We start from the raw sequence: 14438 nt of genomic DNA, 5'->3' as shown, positions 1-14438 counted from the left end.
GCGTCGCCCGAAGGGACAGCAAGTCCTGTTAGGCCCAAATCAGCAACCTGAAGGCTAGGCGGTGCAACCCCAGGGACCGAAGGCCACCCTGGTGGTTGACATATGCCACCACTGATGTATTGTCTGTGCGGATCAGCACATGTCTGTTCCGCACCACGGGTAGAAAGTACTGGAGGGCAAGGAACACCGCTTGCAGCTCCAACATGTTGATATGCAGGGACGTCCTGCGGCCCGACCAGGGTCTGCTGACTCCTCTGCCTTCGCAGACCGTGCCCCAACCCGAGTTGGAGGCATCCGTCGTCACTACCCTGCGGGTGTAAACCGCCCCCATTCGGACTCCTTGGTGCAGGTGAGAGGGAATCCTCCACCAGCGCAGGGCCGGCGTACACACAAGACGTACTGTCAGTCGACCGTGCCTGTTGCGTTTGGGATGCAACCTGAACGCATTGAGCCACGCCTGTAGTGGGCACATGCACAATAAATCCAGCTTGATGGCTAATACCACTGCTGCCATCAGACCCAGAAGTTGTTGGCACAAAACAAGGGACACCTTTGATCCCGGCCGAAACAGGGAGAGGTGGTGCTTTAAAGCTGCTACCCTGTCGTCTGACAGGTATGCTCGCATTGTGGTGGAGTCCAGCCGGAGCCCCACATACGTTATGCACTGCGCTGGCATCAGCCGACTCTTGGCATCGTTGATGGTGAGACCCAGCCTCACTAGATACTCCATCACTAGCGCCGTGTGGACCACCGCTCCCTCCCGCGACTGGGAACAGATCAACCAGTCGTTGAGGTAATTCATCACTCGGACTCGTAGGATGGATAGCGTCTACGCACTTTGAAAACGTACGGGGAGCTAGGGAGAGGCCGAACGGCAGCACGGAAAACTCGTACGCGTTGCCCTGAAAGGTGAAGCGGAGATATTTCCTGTGCTGTGGATGAATCGGAACGTGAAACTACATGTCCCGCAAGTCCACCTTGTGAACCAGTCGCCCGGCCGGACAGACTGGAGTATTTGACGATGAGTCAGCATGTGGAACCTCTTCTGTTTTAGAAACCGGTTTAGAAACTACAAGTCCAGGATGGGGCGAAAGCTATCCTCCCGCTTCGGTACCAGAAAGTATCTAGAGTAGAAATCCTTTCTGAGAGAGGTAGGCTCTACTACATGAATGGCACGCTTGCCCAGTAAGTCTGCCACTTCGGTCTGGAGCACCGAGGCCTGAAGTGGTTCCGTCACGAATATAGTCGTGATGCTGTGAAAAGGAGGGGGTCCCAAGTGAAACTGAAGCGCGTAACCGTATTGTATGGTTGCGAGCACCCACACATCGGAGGTGCAAGCACGCCAGTAGTGCAGCTGTTGTGCCGTGAATCGGGTGTGAGGCCGCCAGCCTTCAGGGGCCCTGTTGGGGCAGCTGAGGCTGGGGCGGGGCTAGCGTGGGCGGGTGTCTAGGGTGGAAACCCTGGAAGTGCCTTCGCGGTTGTTGCTGTGTGGGCTGGCTACAGCCACGTCCACCACGCTGAGGGAGGGTCCTGCCTCTCGTCTGAGATGAGGCTTGTAGGTGGTGCCTAAGGTCACCTGGCGAGGCTGTGGGAACCAGCACCATCCGGGTGACCGTACGTGGCTGTGAGCGGGGGGAGGGAGCAACGCGGCTACCTGCCTTGACGCCTCGCGTTCCCGAAGGCTTTGTTGAAGGATCTCCTCCACTGAAGGTGTGGCCTGGAGATATGGGCGCGTCCAAAAGTGCGGCCTTATCAGCGTCAAGCACCTGTGACTGCAAATGTGACCCTGCAGGCTGGAGATCTGGAGCAATGTGTGCGACGGAAGTCGCAGTTCCGTGACCACCGGCTCTGGTAGCCGGGCATCATGCAAAACTCTGTCCAGGTATGCAGTGAGCATGCTGGATGTGTTCGCTAGGCGGGTACTCTGGTCTCCCACCACGTAGGCTCTACAGACATGTGTCTCCGTGATCCTGCACTGCAGATTTGGGCACACTTGGTCCTTGGGTATACCTCCCACTGAAGGAGCCTTAAACAAGGCTACAATGGTGGAGTCCACAGGGGGAAACCCGGCCAGGCCCAGCTTCTCTGCCCCTTCCAGTGAGGCCAGAGGAGAACCATGTCTCAATTGTGCCAGTGTTGTAGCAGGGTGGTTCCAAGAGGAATGCACCTCCTCCATGAAATCGGGGAATGCTGGGAATGGTTGAGCTCGTGGAGCCACGTCATGCGGTCGAAAGACGGAACGGCGTGGCTCTGTTTGTGCTGTCCAGGGGACCTGCAGGTATGCCGCCGCGTGCCCCATAAGTGCGGGCATGGACCCTGCCAGTGGCGGCGCACTAGTAACTGAGGCAGCCTCGGAACTAGGGGCCGTATCAGCCTGGAATTCAGGCTCCACCTCAACCTCCATATCCGGAGGGAACACGGACTCACCCCACGAGGCGGCGATGGAAAGCGTGTCCTCGTCTGAGCAGAGAGCCCGGTCGATCCACTCACCCTGTACTCCCCGGAGTCGTCACGGGGCGGCACAGAGATTGTGACCGGCTCAGGGGGTGGGGGGTTCACCACACGGGGGTCCACGGCCGAAGCCGGTGGGGCCTGCCTCTCTAAAAGCTCTGTGATGCAACCGATCTGAGCTTTCATGTCCATAATATCCTGCGCCTGCTGGGACTTTTTCACCCGTCTAGCTGGATCTCCCCGGAGGGGCTCTGTGACGGCGTCAGGATGCGTGAGTGGTTGGGGCCCGCTGCGGGGGACGAAGAACGCCCCCGCACGACTCTTTCCAGGTGGCTCGCGAGCAGAGCTGTATTGAAATGTATTCATTAACACATTTCTTTTTTTTTTACTAAACCAAATAAATAGAATGGCAAACAATACTCTCTTATTTTTCACCTGAAACTCACACTGTCTGTCTGCATCAGAATATTCTACTAGAACAAAGCAGTGGACTCGCACCAGCCAGTGTCTGGAAATGAGGCTTTGAGCAGTGTGTGAAAATCAATCAGAACACATTGTAAAGCTGTTTTAACATTCGATCGCAGGGCTAGTGGGAGGGTTGATATTTATCAGGGATCATGATTATTGTCTCCTCTCTTCTCCACAGCTGATGTGACTCTGGACCCTGATACAGCGAACCGCTATCTCATCCTGTCTGAGGACGGGAAACAAGTGAGACTGGGAGCGACACGGCAGGATCTCCCTGACAATCCAGAGAGATTTGATCCTGTTGTCAGTGTCCTGGGCAGGCAGGGCTTCACCTCAGGGAGACATTACTGGCAGGTAGAGGTGGGGGAGAAGAATGCATGGTCTTTGGGAGTGGCTAGAGAGTCCACCAACAGAAAGGGGAATATTACACTGAGTCCTAAGAATGGTTATTGGACTTTGTGGCTGAGGGATGGAGAGTACAAGGCTCTGGCTGACTCCTCTATCCCCCCTCCCCGCCTGAGTGTGAAGCCCCGGATGCTGGGGGTGTATCTGGATTATGATGAAGGGCAGGTCTCCTTTTACAATGCGAACACCAGCTCTCACATCTACACTTTCACTGACACCTTCACTGAGAAGCTCTATCCATACTTCAGTCCTTATATTAATAGAGATGGTAAAAACGCAGCCCCGCTGATCATCCTCCCTGTCAGTGATAGAGATTGAATAAAGTGGTGTATCTGTATGACAGCCTATACCAGCACTGATAATCCTGTTCACTGCATTATTTCTTGCCCAAATATTTCTCCATCTACCTATAATTGTTTTACCGATCAGCCCTGACAGTAATTATGAGCTTGACAAAACTATGGGAGTGCTCATCACATTTAACACACCCCTGTGACTTGTGCACATGGGCTGTCCCTCACATGCCCGTCACATTTAACACACCCCTGTGACTTGTGCACATGGACTGTCCCTCACATGCCCGTCACATTTGCCCGTCACATTTAACACACCCCTGTGACTTGTGCACATGGACTGTCCCTCACATGCCCGTCACATTTAACACACCCCTGTGACTTGTGCACATGGACTATCCCTCACATGCCCGTCACATTTAACACACCCCTGTCACTTGTGCACATGGGCTGTCCCTCAAATGCCTGATTCATTTGTGGCACCAGCCGTTTAAATTTTTACCTAATAATTTATGCAATACAGGTCAGGTCACATGTCCTAGATTTCCTAGATGCAATGTAACATGTAGCTCTGAATGGTTTAGTTTGTGAAGAATAGCAAGTTTTACAATAGATAAGAGGTGACCTGCACTGCATTGTAAATTCTGCTAACAGAATGAAGAGACGCATTGATTCCTTTATGCTCACATGACACTGGATTGCAGTCACAATCACATGCAGATTTAGATGCTTATTTTTAGACGCTTCAGTTTTTTTGAAATGTATATTAAAGGGTTGCTTCACACCATCTGCGAATGACATCAGTGCGCAAAAACAACAATAGAGAATGCTAGAGAGCAAACTATGATATTAAACAGGTCCGGAATTAACCAGGTAGAGGAGGAGTGCCAGGATCCCTTTACAATATGTGTCAATGTTGCTTATTTAGACGCTCATGCAAGTAGGGTTAAGGTCTTTTAACTTTCTATACCAGAGCCCTTGCTTTTAGAAATGTGGACTTGGTCAGATCGCGTTGTTTTGGGTTCAGGGGGCTGAAGCAGATTAAGCTCCAGGTTTTTGTAATCTCTGCTCCATTAATAAATATTTTAATTTCTACTGAAACACTGTTTCTTGTGCCTCTTTGTGTGCGTGTCCACGTGTTTTGAAAATCATTGCACCAAAAAACAAAAACAAAAGCAGTGAGTGATTGTTTAAACCAGGGGTTCCCAAAGTTCTGGTGATGGAGGGCCAGTTTCCAGAGGTTGCATGGGATGGGGGGCCGCACAAGAAAATGTACCACTCAAGAAACCGAAATATGCCCCAAATCAAAGCTTTTTTTATTTCCTATACATTTTTGTATTTAATTTAGGAATGTATATTACTACCACTGCAACACCAGCAGCTTTGAAATGTATTTGTATTTTATCCTGTGTCTTGGTGCCACAACAGGCTTAGGTTTGAGCACCAATATCATGCTGTCACATCTTACATGGTCCTGGTCACAACAATTAAAGATGATAATACCAAAATAGGAACTCTTCAAACTATACCAATTCAACTCTTTTGTGGGTTATTCTTCAGTAGTGAGGCAGAATGCATCTTGACTTGTACAGCTAACCACTTCACTAAGAGCTGAATGTATGTACAGTGAACTCTGCTTAATTCAAATGTCTGGGGACCATACACATAGTTTGAGATGTGTAAAAATCGAATTAAACACATTATGCAAATTGCCCCATGGTGTGGACATTTAGAGCTATTTCCATAGTAAATGTGCAGAAATAAAACACAGATGCTACTGTATTTTACCTTGATGTTTTTATTTATTTTTTCTTTCTGAAATCAATTAATCACACATTTCTATTTAAAGTGCAGCATTAATTATTTATAAATTATCTGCCATTACATTGCCGCTTTTTATGCAATTATATAGGATTGCTAAGTAACAACTGTAGTCTTATTCAGAAACACTGTGCAAAAAGACATGTGACAATTTGAAACTGTAGCCTGTACTGTTACTACACTAGTACTTTCCCTAACAAAACATCCAGGTTGAACACCAAAACTACAAAACTGTACAAAGAGCATTTTCCCCATGTAGTTGAAGCTGAGTACAGTTCCCTTTCAATTTGAAGATGGCCACCAAAGCATAATTAAGGGATCTACTCCTGCCTATTGGTAAGTGTTACTGAGCTCTTTCTATCAAAGCTGCTGATAGGCCCTCTCCCCTCGGTGACCCCCTCGGTCATAAGAACATAAGAACATAAGAAAGTTTACAAACGAGAGGAGGCCATTCGGCCCATCTTGCTCGTTTGGTTGTTAGTAGCTTATTGATCCCAGAATCTCATCAAGCAGCTTCTTGAAGGATCCCAGGGTGTCAGCTTCAACAACACTGGGGAGTTGATTCCAGACCCTCAAATTCTCTGTGTAAAAAAGTGTCTCCTATTTTCTGTTCTGAATGCCCCTTTTTCTAAACTCCATTTGTGACCCCTGGTCCTTGTGGACATTTTTTCAGGCTGAAAAAGTCCCTTGGGTCGACATTGTCAATACCTTTTAGAATTTTGAATGCTTGAATTAGGTCGCCACGTAGTCTTCTTTGTTCAAGACTGAACAGATTCAATTCTTTTAGCCTGTCTGCATATGACATGCCTTTTAAGCCCGGAATAATTCTGGTCGCTCTTCTTTGCACTCTTTCTAGAGCAGCAATATCTTTTTTATAGCGAGGTGCCCAGAACTGCACACAATATTCAAGATGAGGTCTTACTAGTGCATTGTACAGTTTTAACATTACTTCCCTTGATTTAAATTCAACACTTTTCACAATGTATCCGAGCATCTTGTTAGCCTTTTTTATAGCTTCCCTACATTGTCTAGATGAAGACATTTCTGAGTCAACAAAAACTACTAGGTCTTTTTCATAGATTCCTTCTCCAATTTCAATATCTCCCATATGATATTTATAATGTACATTTTTATTTCCTGCGTGCAGTACCTTACACTTTTCTCTATTAAATGTCATTTGCCATGTGTCTGCCCAGTTCTGAATCTTGTCTAGATCATTTTGAATGACCTTTGCTGCTGCAACAGTGTTTGCCACTCCTCCTACTTTTGTGTCGTCTGTAAATTTTAAGGGTACTTAACCGTCACGCAGGGGAGACTCGCTCTCTTTTCGCTGCTCAAGATTGGTACGTAAGACCTCTCTGTGTTGCATTGAGCCCTTTTTCTGTTTCTAACTGCAATAAAACTACAGCTAGTTCCCCTGCACTTCGTGCTGAAAGCCGGCCTTCGCCGCATTTCCCAGAATCAGTAGTTTTAAATCATAGCCTTTTTATTCTGTTTTTAACTATCAGCACTTGCTTGCTCCGCATGTCAGACTGCTTCTCTGTTTATCTGTCTTAGTACGGTAAGTATTATTGTTAAGAATTGTGTGTGTTTTTCACCCTTTCTTACTTGGGAGAGCGCTGTTAAACAGCACTGGGCTTGCCTTGTCCCCACTGTTGAAACAGCCCACCAGCTCCCTGCGGGCTGCAGGTCGGGCCTTGCATTGTAGCTGCACTGTGTCAAAACAGCACTGCAACTAAAACAGCACTGCACACGGACCAGCCTGCACTCCTCACCGAGGCAATAAAACCTCGTTGTTGAGTTGAGACTGTAACAAAACAGCACTGCTTCAAAACAGTAGGTCTCACAATCAACAGACAGTGTGCTCTCCCCCATCTGTCCTGTAATATTTTAACTGTTTTTGTATTAAAAACTGTTTTGTATTACTGTGTTGTGAAAGTCAATCGCCTGCTTTGGCACTAAAACTGTTGTAGCTACTGCTGCTCAAACAGCACTGCAACAAAACAGCACTGCAAGCTGCCCCAGTGTTTTTTAATACAGCACTGCGTAAAACAGCACTGCAATAAAACAGCACTGCAATAAAACAGCACTGCAATAAAACAGCACTGCAATAAAACAGCACTGCAACAAAACAGAACTGCAATAAAACAGCACTGCAATAAAACAGCACTGCAAAACAGCACTGCAATAAAAAACAGCACTGCAACAAAACAGCACTGCAATAAAACAGTAACACTGCAACAAAACAGCACTGCAACAAAACAGCACTGCAATGAAAACAGCACTGCAACAAAACAGCACTGCAACAAAACAGCACTGCAATAAAACAGCACTGCAACAAAACAGCACTGCAACAAAACAGCACTGCAACAAAACAGCACTGCAACAAAACAGCACTGCAACAAAACAGCACTGCAAAACAGAACTGCAATAAAACAGCACTGCAACAAAACAGCACTGCAACAAAACAGCACTGCAACAAAACAGCACTGCAACAAAACAGCACTGCAACAAAACAAAACAGCACTGCAACAAAACAGCACTGCAACGTGTTAAAACAGCACGGCATATTAAACAACATGAAAGCTCAGCACTGCAATGGAACTTTTGGAGAAACAGCAAACACAAAACCCCACTGCAACAAAACAACACTGCAACAAAACAGTCACTGCAACAAAACAACACTGCAACAAAACAGCACTGCAAATTAAAACAGTTGTTATGTGCAATGTGACAGATTACAGTTTACCACTGCAAGAAATGGGCACTTAGCATAAAAAAATGTAATACATGCAACTGGAAAACACCACTGCAAAAAAACAGTAATATTAAATAAAATGCGTCACTGCAATAAAACAGCATCTGCAAGAGACCAATCCAGTCTCTTTCTTCAAGTTTGACAAAATTGATGAACACTGTCCAGTTTATAGTAACTTTACTTATGCATGCAGGAGTGTGCAGTCTCTTCAAATCAAGACATAGCTAAACAGAGTACAGAACTCACAATTGAGATGGTTGGAACAAAAAACAGCAGTTTGCTTTATCTATATGTTCATTTAGATTTCCAATGATTTGTTTTGATATGTAACTATTCTCAAACTACTATTTGCAGCACCCTAAAAACAGAATGTCCACCCTACCACTAATATTTTTTCCAGAATTTGAAAAAAAATCAAAGAATCCCCTGCTATCCATACAGAAGCATTCATACTACACAAGACCTTGCTGCTATCCATACAGAAGCATTCATAGTCTACACAAGACCTCTCTGCTATCCATACAGAAGCATTCATAGTCTCCAAGACCTCCCTGCTATCCATACAGAAGCACTAATCTGCTATCCATACAGAAGCATTCATAGTCTACACAAGACCTCCCTGCTATCCATACAGAAGCATTCATAGTCTACACAAGACCTCCCTGCTATACAAGACCTCCCTGCTATCCATACAGAAGCATTCATAGTCTACACAAGACCTCCCTGCTATCCATACAGAAGCATTCATAGTCTACACAAGACCTCTCTGCTATCCATACAGAAGCATTCATAGTCTACACAAGACCTCCCTGCTATCCATACAGAAGCATTCATAGTCTACACAAGACCTCCCTGCTATCCATACAGAAGCATTCATAGTCTACACAAGACCTCCCTGCTATCCATACAGAAGCATTCATAGTCTACACAAGACCTCCCTGCTATCCATACAGAAGCATTCATAGTCTACACAAGACCTCCCTGCTATCCATACAGAAGCATTCATAGTCTACACAAGACCTCCCTGCTATCCATACAGAAGCATTCATAGTCTACACAAGACCTCCCTGCTATCCATACAGAAGCATTCATAGTCTACACAAGACCTCCCTGCTATCCATACAGAAGCATTCATAGGGCTACTGACATTCTAAATCATTTTTAGATCCTCAAAATCACTCCAAAATGTGACGCATTTCAAGTATGACTTACTCCCCCACCACAAAGGGGGTGTATCTCAACAAATCTTCATCATTGATCTTAAATATTTGTAAGACCTGTATCTTCACTACACAAAAATATAAGCAAAGTCAAAATCTTGAAGTGGGCATCTCTAGTTGAGCTGACACAGAATTACCCTATTGTAACTTTCTTTTCTTTTTTATCATAGATTGACCCCGCTGTAATGCTGCTGATGTCAGATTAACAGCTATCAAAATACTTACCCTTATATGGAGATCATCTGGCAGTTTTGTCATACTGCAAAAGGAAAGACAGTACTGGAAATAGCTGGCAGTCAAAGCACTTTGAATGTTTAAAATTGAAATTAGGAAAGAATAAGGAATTAAGAACAGATAATACAGAAGATGCTCACTGTGAACTCAGCAGCAAGAGAAAGTCAGTAAAGGAAAGTAGAAAAATGGAAATTGGATGGATGCTGTATGAGGAATCCCAGAGTTCTTTTGTACAGTTTCGCACAAAGCAAGGTGGTGGAACATGGAAATTGGAGGAGCCAAAACAATGGAAGAAGGATGACCTGCTTAAAGAGGGAATACAGTTGTTTTTCCCAAATGGAAAAAAAATTCTGTTGGAAATCTGGATGATTTGGAATTTAACATGACGAATTATGAAAATGTAGCCCTGGATGACATCACCACTGTTGGAGCACTTTACACTCAAACCAAGCTCTCAACTCTGAGATTTTATTTAACAGCAAAAAGAGCAAAAAAACACATCACGGTAAAGATGGACTTCAATCATCTGACACAACCTCTATGCAAGAAGTCTGTGAAGGAGTAAATCCTGTGTCACTTAACACATCAGTCAGAAGTTAAACAAAAATTCCAGAGTTGACCCCTCTTATTGATGAAATATGCTCTCCTGACTGTCATACCACTTTACCTTGTGCTGAAATAGATGAACGATCAACCATCAGAGGAGATTCTTGTCTTGAAGCAGGACAACTACTAGCAATGCCATCTGCAACAACTTCCATTAGTGCTGAAGAATCTACTAGCATTGGTGCTTGTGGAGGTGACCAGGACCCTAACAGGTCCAGTTACATCATTGTCATCTATGAAGGGACAGATGAAGATACTTATTTCTTGCATAGTGAACCTGAAAGTGGTCAGGCCTTAGAGCATTATTCTCAAGACAGTATTATTTCATTTTTCATGGGAAATGATGGAGAAACTGATGACCACCTCCATTGGATGATACTCTACCTCTGTCAGATACTTTCCAAGAAAATACCTGCAATTCTGAGAGAAAGAAGATTCTTTGTGTTCATCATGGCCAACTGTTACAAGAACTCATTGCACATTTCTGTGAAGATGGCATTTTGGAAAATGACATCAGCATCCAAACTTGTGCTTCCTGATGGAAAAATTGAAAGCGCACAAGATGAAGGGGGTGTCATGAGAGACCGCCTAAGTGAGTTTTGGAATGATTTCTATGAGCAGTGAAACTGCCTAACTGAGTTTTTGAATGATTTCTATGAGTAGTGAGACTGCCTAAGTGAGTTTTGGAATGATTTCTATGAGCAGTGTACACTTGGCACAACTTACAAAGTGCCCTTTCTTAGACATGATTTGGGGAAAAAACAATGGGAAAGTGTAGGCCGGCTGTTGGTCTTTGGTTGGAAAGAAAAAGTTCTTTCCTATAAAGCTAGCTCCAGTAATTGTAGCGTATGCTGCATGTGGCGCCTTAATAAGCAACCTTATTGCAAATTTCCTGCAATATGTCCCAGATTCCGAAAGGGAATTATTTCAGCAGGCATCCTGTAATTTCGATTTGGTTGATACAGAAGAACTGTTGGAAGCCTTAGATATTCACAGCTATAGAAAGGTACCAACAGCAGGTAATTTTGCAGTGATTTTACATGAAATAGCCCACAAAGAATTGCTTCAAGAGTCAGCTTTTGTGACTGACCAGTGGTCTAAAATTCTTGCATCGGAGGCTTCCGATTTTAAAGATCTGCATAAAAAGCACGATGAAATGCAACCGTGTTCAAGAAAACTTGTGAAATCTCTAAAATTCCCAACAACAACTCTTACAAAACCAGCTGAAAGAGAAATACAGATTTGTTGAGATACACATGGGAGTCAGATTTGGAACACCAGAGTCAGTTTCTTAGATTTTGCACAGGATCTGACTAGTTTCTTGGTAAAAGCATCACAGCAGAATTGACTCACCAACAAGGTTTACAAAGAAGACCAGTTTCCCATACTTGTGGTTGCTTCCTTGAGTTATCAATATGCTATGATAACTATCCTGACTTTCTGTCAGAAATGAATAGAGTTTTGGAGAGTAATGTTTTTGGTCTAAGACAGTTGGGTTCAGAAATCAAAATAACTCAGTTTATTTTCAAATATGATCCAGGGGGATAACAATGTTATGATTTTTTTTTTTTCCAATGGAAAGTACTAGAAAGTAGTAATTAACTTGCCTTTTGGAATATCCTTACAGACTTGATGTCAAGCCAAATTCCTACCTAGCATACACGCATTTTTCATGTATTGGTTTCTTTTAGTTTTATTTTAGAGCTTGGGATTTCATAGTTTTCAGTAGTAGTTATTAAAGGGGAACTCAGGCATTAATTTTTTTGTGTGTTACATGTTCTCATACGTTGTCACAACTGTTTACATAAGGTATGTATGTTTGTTTTTTTTTTTTTTTTTTTTTACATTCTGACCACTTCTTTACACTAAATTGCAATCCACTGTACTCATCAAATGTACCCTTCAGAACTACATTCCCCATCATCCTGATGCTCATGTATGTATGGTGGGGGTGATGGGAAATGTAGTTCTGAAGTTCTTCTGAATGGTACATTTGAAGCGAAACCGAGTAGTGGTCTGAATGTAAGAATGTCAAAAAAAAAAAAAAAAAAAAAAAATTACATACCTGGGGGGGGGGCCTCGAGTGGCGCTCTGCATGGGGTGCACGATGCACCCCATAGCCTGGAGATCGAAGCTTCAAATCCAGGCTATCACTGCCGACCGGGACCGGGAGTTCCCAGGGGGCGGCGCTCAATTGGCCGAGCGCCGTGCAGGTGAGGGAGGGCTAGTTCAGAAGGGAAATCCACGGCTCACCGCGCAACAACGACCCCTGTGCGTGACAGGGCTCCTGTAGATCTGCTGAGGAGCCATCAGAGCTGCATTGTCATCCGGCACTATAGGCCTGGTGGCTTTGATGCAGATCTGCAGTGCGAGAAAAAGACAGCTTAGCGAGACACGTTTCAAGGACACATCTGCACCATTCCCCGAGTCGCCTGGGGAGGCTCTGGTGAGCTGGGATTCAACAACACAACTGGAGAGAAAACTGGGGTAAAAAGAATTGGAGACAACTAAGTAAAAAAAATAAAACAATACATCCCTTACTTTAACAGTTGTGGCAACATATGGGAACATGTAACATTTTATTTTAGTACTGCATTGTATTTAATTTTATTGCTGTACATATATTTTCTGAAAATGAACTAATATCACAAGTATTAAATATTTGTCAAATATTCTGTAAATCTGTTAATATGCAGTCAGTTTACAATACAGTTTATTCAAAGTTTTCAACATAACTTCCTCACTTATCTCACCAAATGCAATAACAGGCATTGTCAAATATTAAAGCAGTGTACACTAAACCTTAAATGTTTTGACTGATGTTTTTTTTGCAAGATTCCCTCCAGCAGTCTAGGAAGGATTCTGAACTATGAGCAATCACCCTTTACACAGATTTGTTTCAAGCACAAAGCTATATAGGAAGTTGATCAGAATCTATAAAAAGATTGCTGACTTCCCTCAGATTACACTTTAAAACATTACGCACATGCCAGGCAATGTGATTCTGTGCACAGCAAGACACTATCCAGCCTACAGCCATCTACACACATTGCCTATTTTCACTATTGGGAGTCCCAGGCTAGGATTGTCAAAAACTAAAAAAAAGAAAGAGCATCAAACTGCCAACCCCATCCAGCACAAATAACTGCCAACTTCACAATCACAATCACTATATTTTTTTTAGCTACCAGTTAAGCAGTTTATCATTACAATGAAGGAGCTGGTGTTCCACTCCACGATACTAGGTAGGTGTATTTGAACAGGACCTTGCAGTAGTGAATGTCATTGACTTCATACCTGTTGTGAAGCTGTTTAGTTACTTAAACTTTCTTAAGCAAGTAAAGGAAATGGCATTCCTATCTGGTCCAGTTTTAAATACCTAACTGGCAATTAACCAATGCCGACAATTTCTGGCCTGTGAGCATACCAGAACTCTGTTTAAATCGTACTGTTAAGTACATTCAAATTCTAGTACAGCCTCGCTGTGTTGTCCCGTTTCAATCTCTCCCAGCCTCACTTGTCATCCCTGTGGTTCCCTTTCCATGGAATGACAACCATTACCGAATGGGAAGAGCCCTCTATGACCGCCAATCACTGAGCATATATAAAAAAGCTGTCCTATCAGGGTCCTGCTGTGAGGAGGAAGTCCCTCCCACCTCCTGCTGAAGAGGGACATCCTCACTGTAGCATATCGCCATTTTCTCTCTCACTTCACTGATACAGGTCACAGATTGCCTTGTGCTTTCTTTGTCTGAATTTGGCTATTTTGTTGGTTTTTAAACCTTCACATTTTTTGTACATGGTAATATTATGCTTTCGAGCGTTGATTGAGAGTGTGCCTTCCTTATTCTCGCATGAGTTTACTGACTAGAGCTGGTTTCGACCCCATTTTGAGATTGACAAGCGGCCATTACTCTCTGTTCTACTAGTTTGTGTAGTTTTGGACCGTGTTTGGAGCTGCTGTGGTGCTGTAGGGAGACCCTGCGAGCTCGCGGTGTCATCTCCCACACCGATTTACTCAGCCTCACCTACTTGCAGCTCAGGCCTACATGCCGCTCCCATGCCTCGGGCTTTCCTAGCACGGCTGTGCCTACTGTCCACGCCGACGCTGATTGACTGGGCTACATCAGCACGACATCGACCGCGCTCTCCTTGGCGCCCACCCTGACGCTGAATTAACTC

At 44.4% G+C, this 14438-nt stretch overlaps 1 protein-coding gene across 1 annotated transcript; it reads left to right on the top strand.

Moving 5' to 3' along the window:
• Positions 1 to 3075: 3075 nt before the first annotated feature.
• Positions 3076 to 3910, top strand: LOC121310396 (zinc-binding protein A33-like; the record flags this gene model as incomplete). The annotated part of the gene is made up of 1 exon (XM_041243582.1): positions 3076 to 3910. A coding segment is annotated over one exon (567 nt), but the record flags the coding sequence as incomplete, so codon positions are not given.
• Between the last annotated feature and the right edge of the window lie 10528 nt (positions 3911 to 14438).

This window comes from Polyodon spathula, unplaced genomic scaffold, assembly GCF_017654505.1.
Source record: "Polyodon spathula isolate WHYD16114869_AA unplaced genomic scaffold, ASM1765450v1 scaffolds_2073, whole genome shotgun sequence".
In the NCBI taxonomy this organism is placed as follows: domain Eukaryota; kingdom Metazoa; phylum Chordata; class Actinopteri; order Acipenseriformes; family Polyodontidae; genus Polyodon; species Polyodon spathula.
This window is presented reverse-complemented; position numbering and strand designations above follow the sequence as displayed.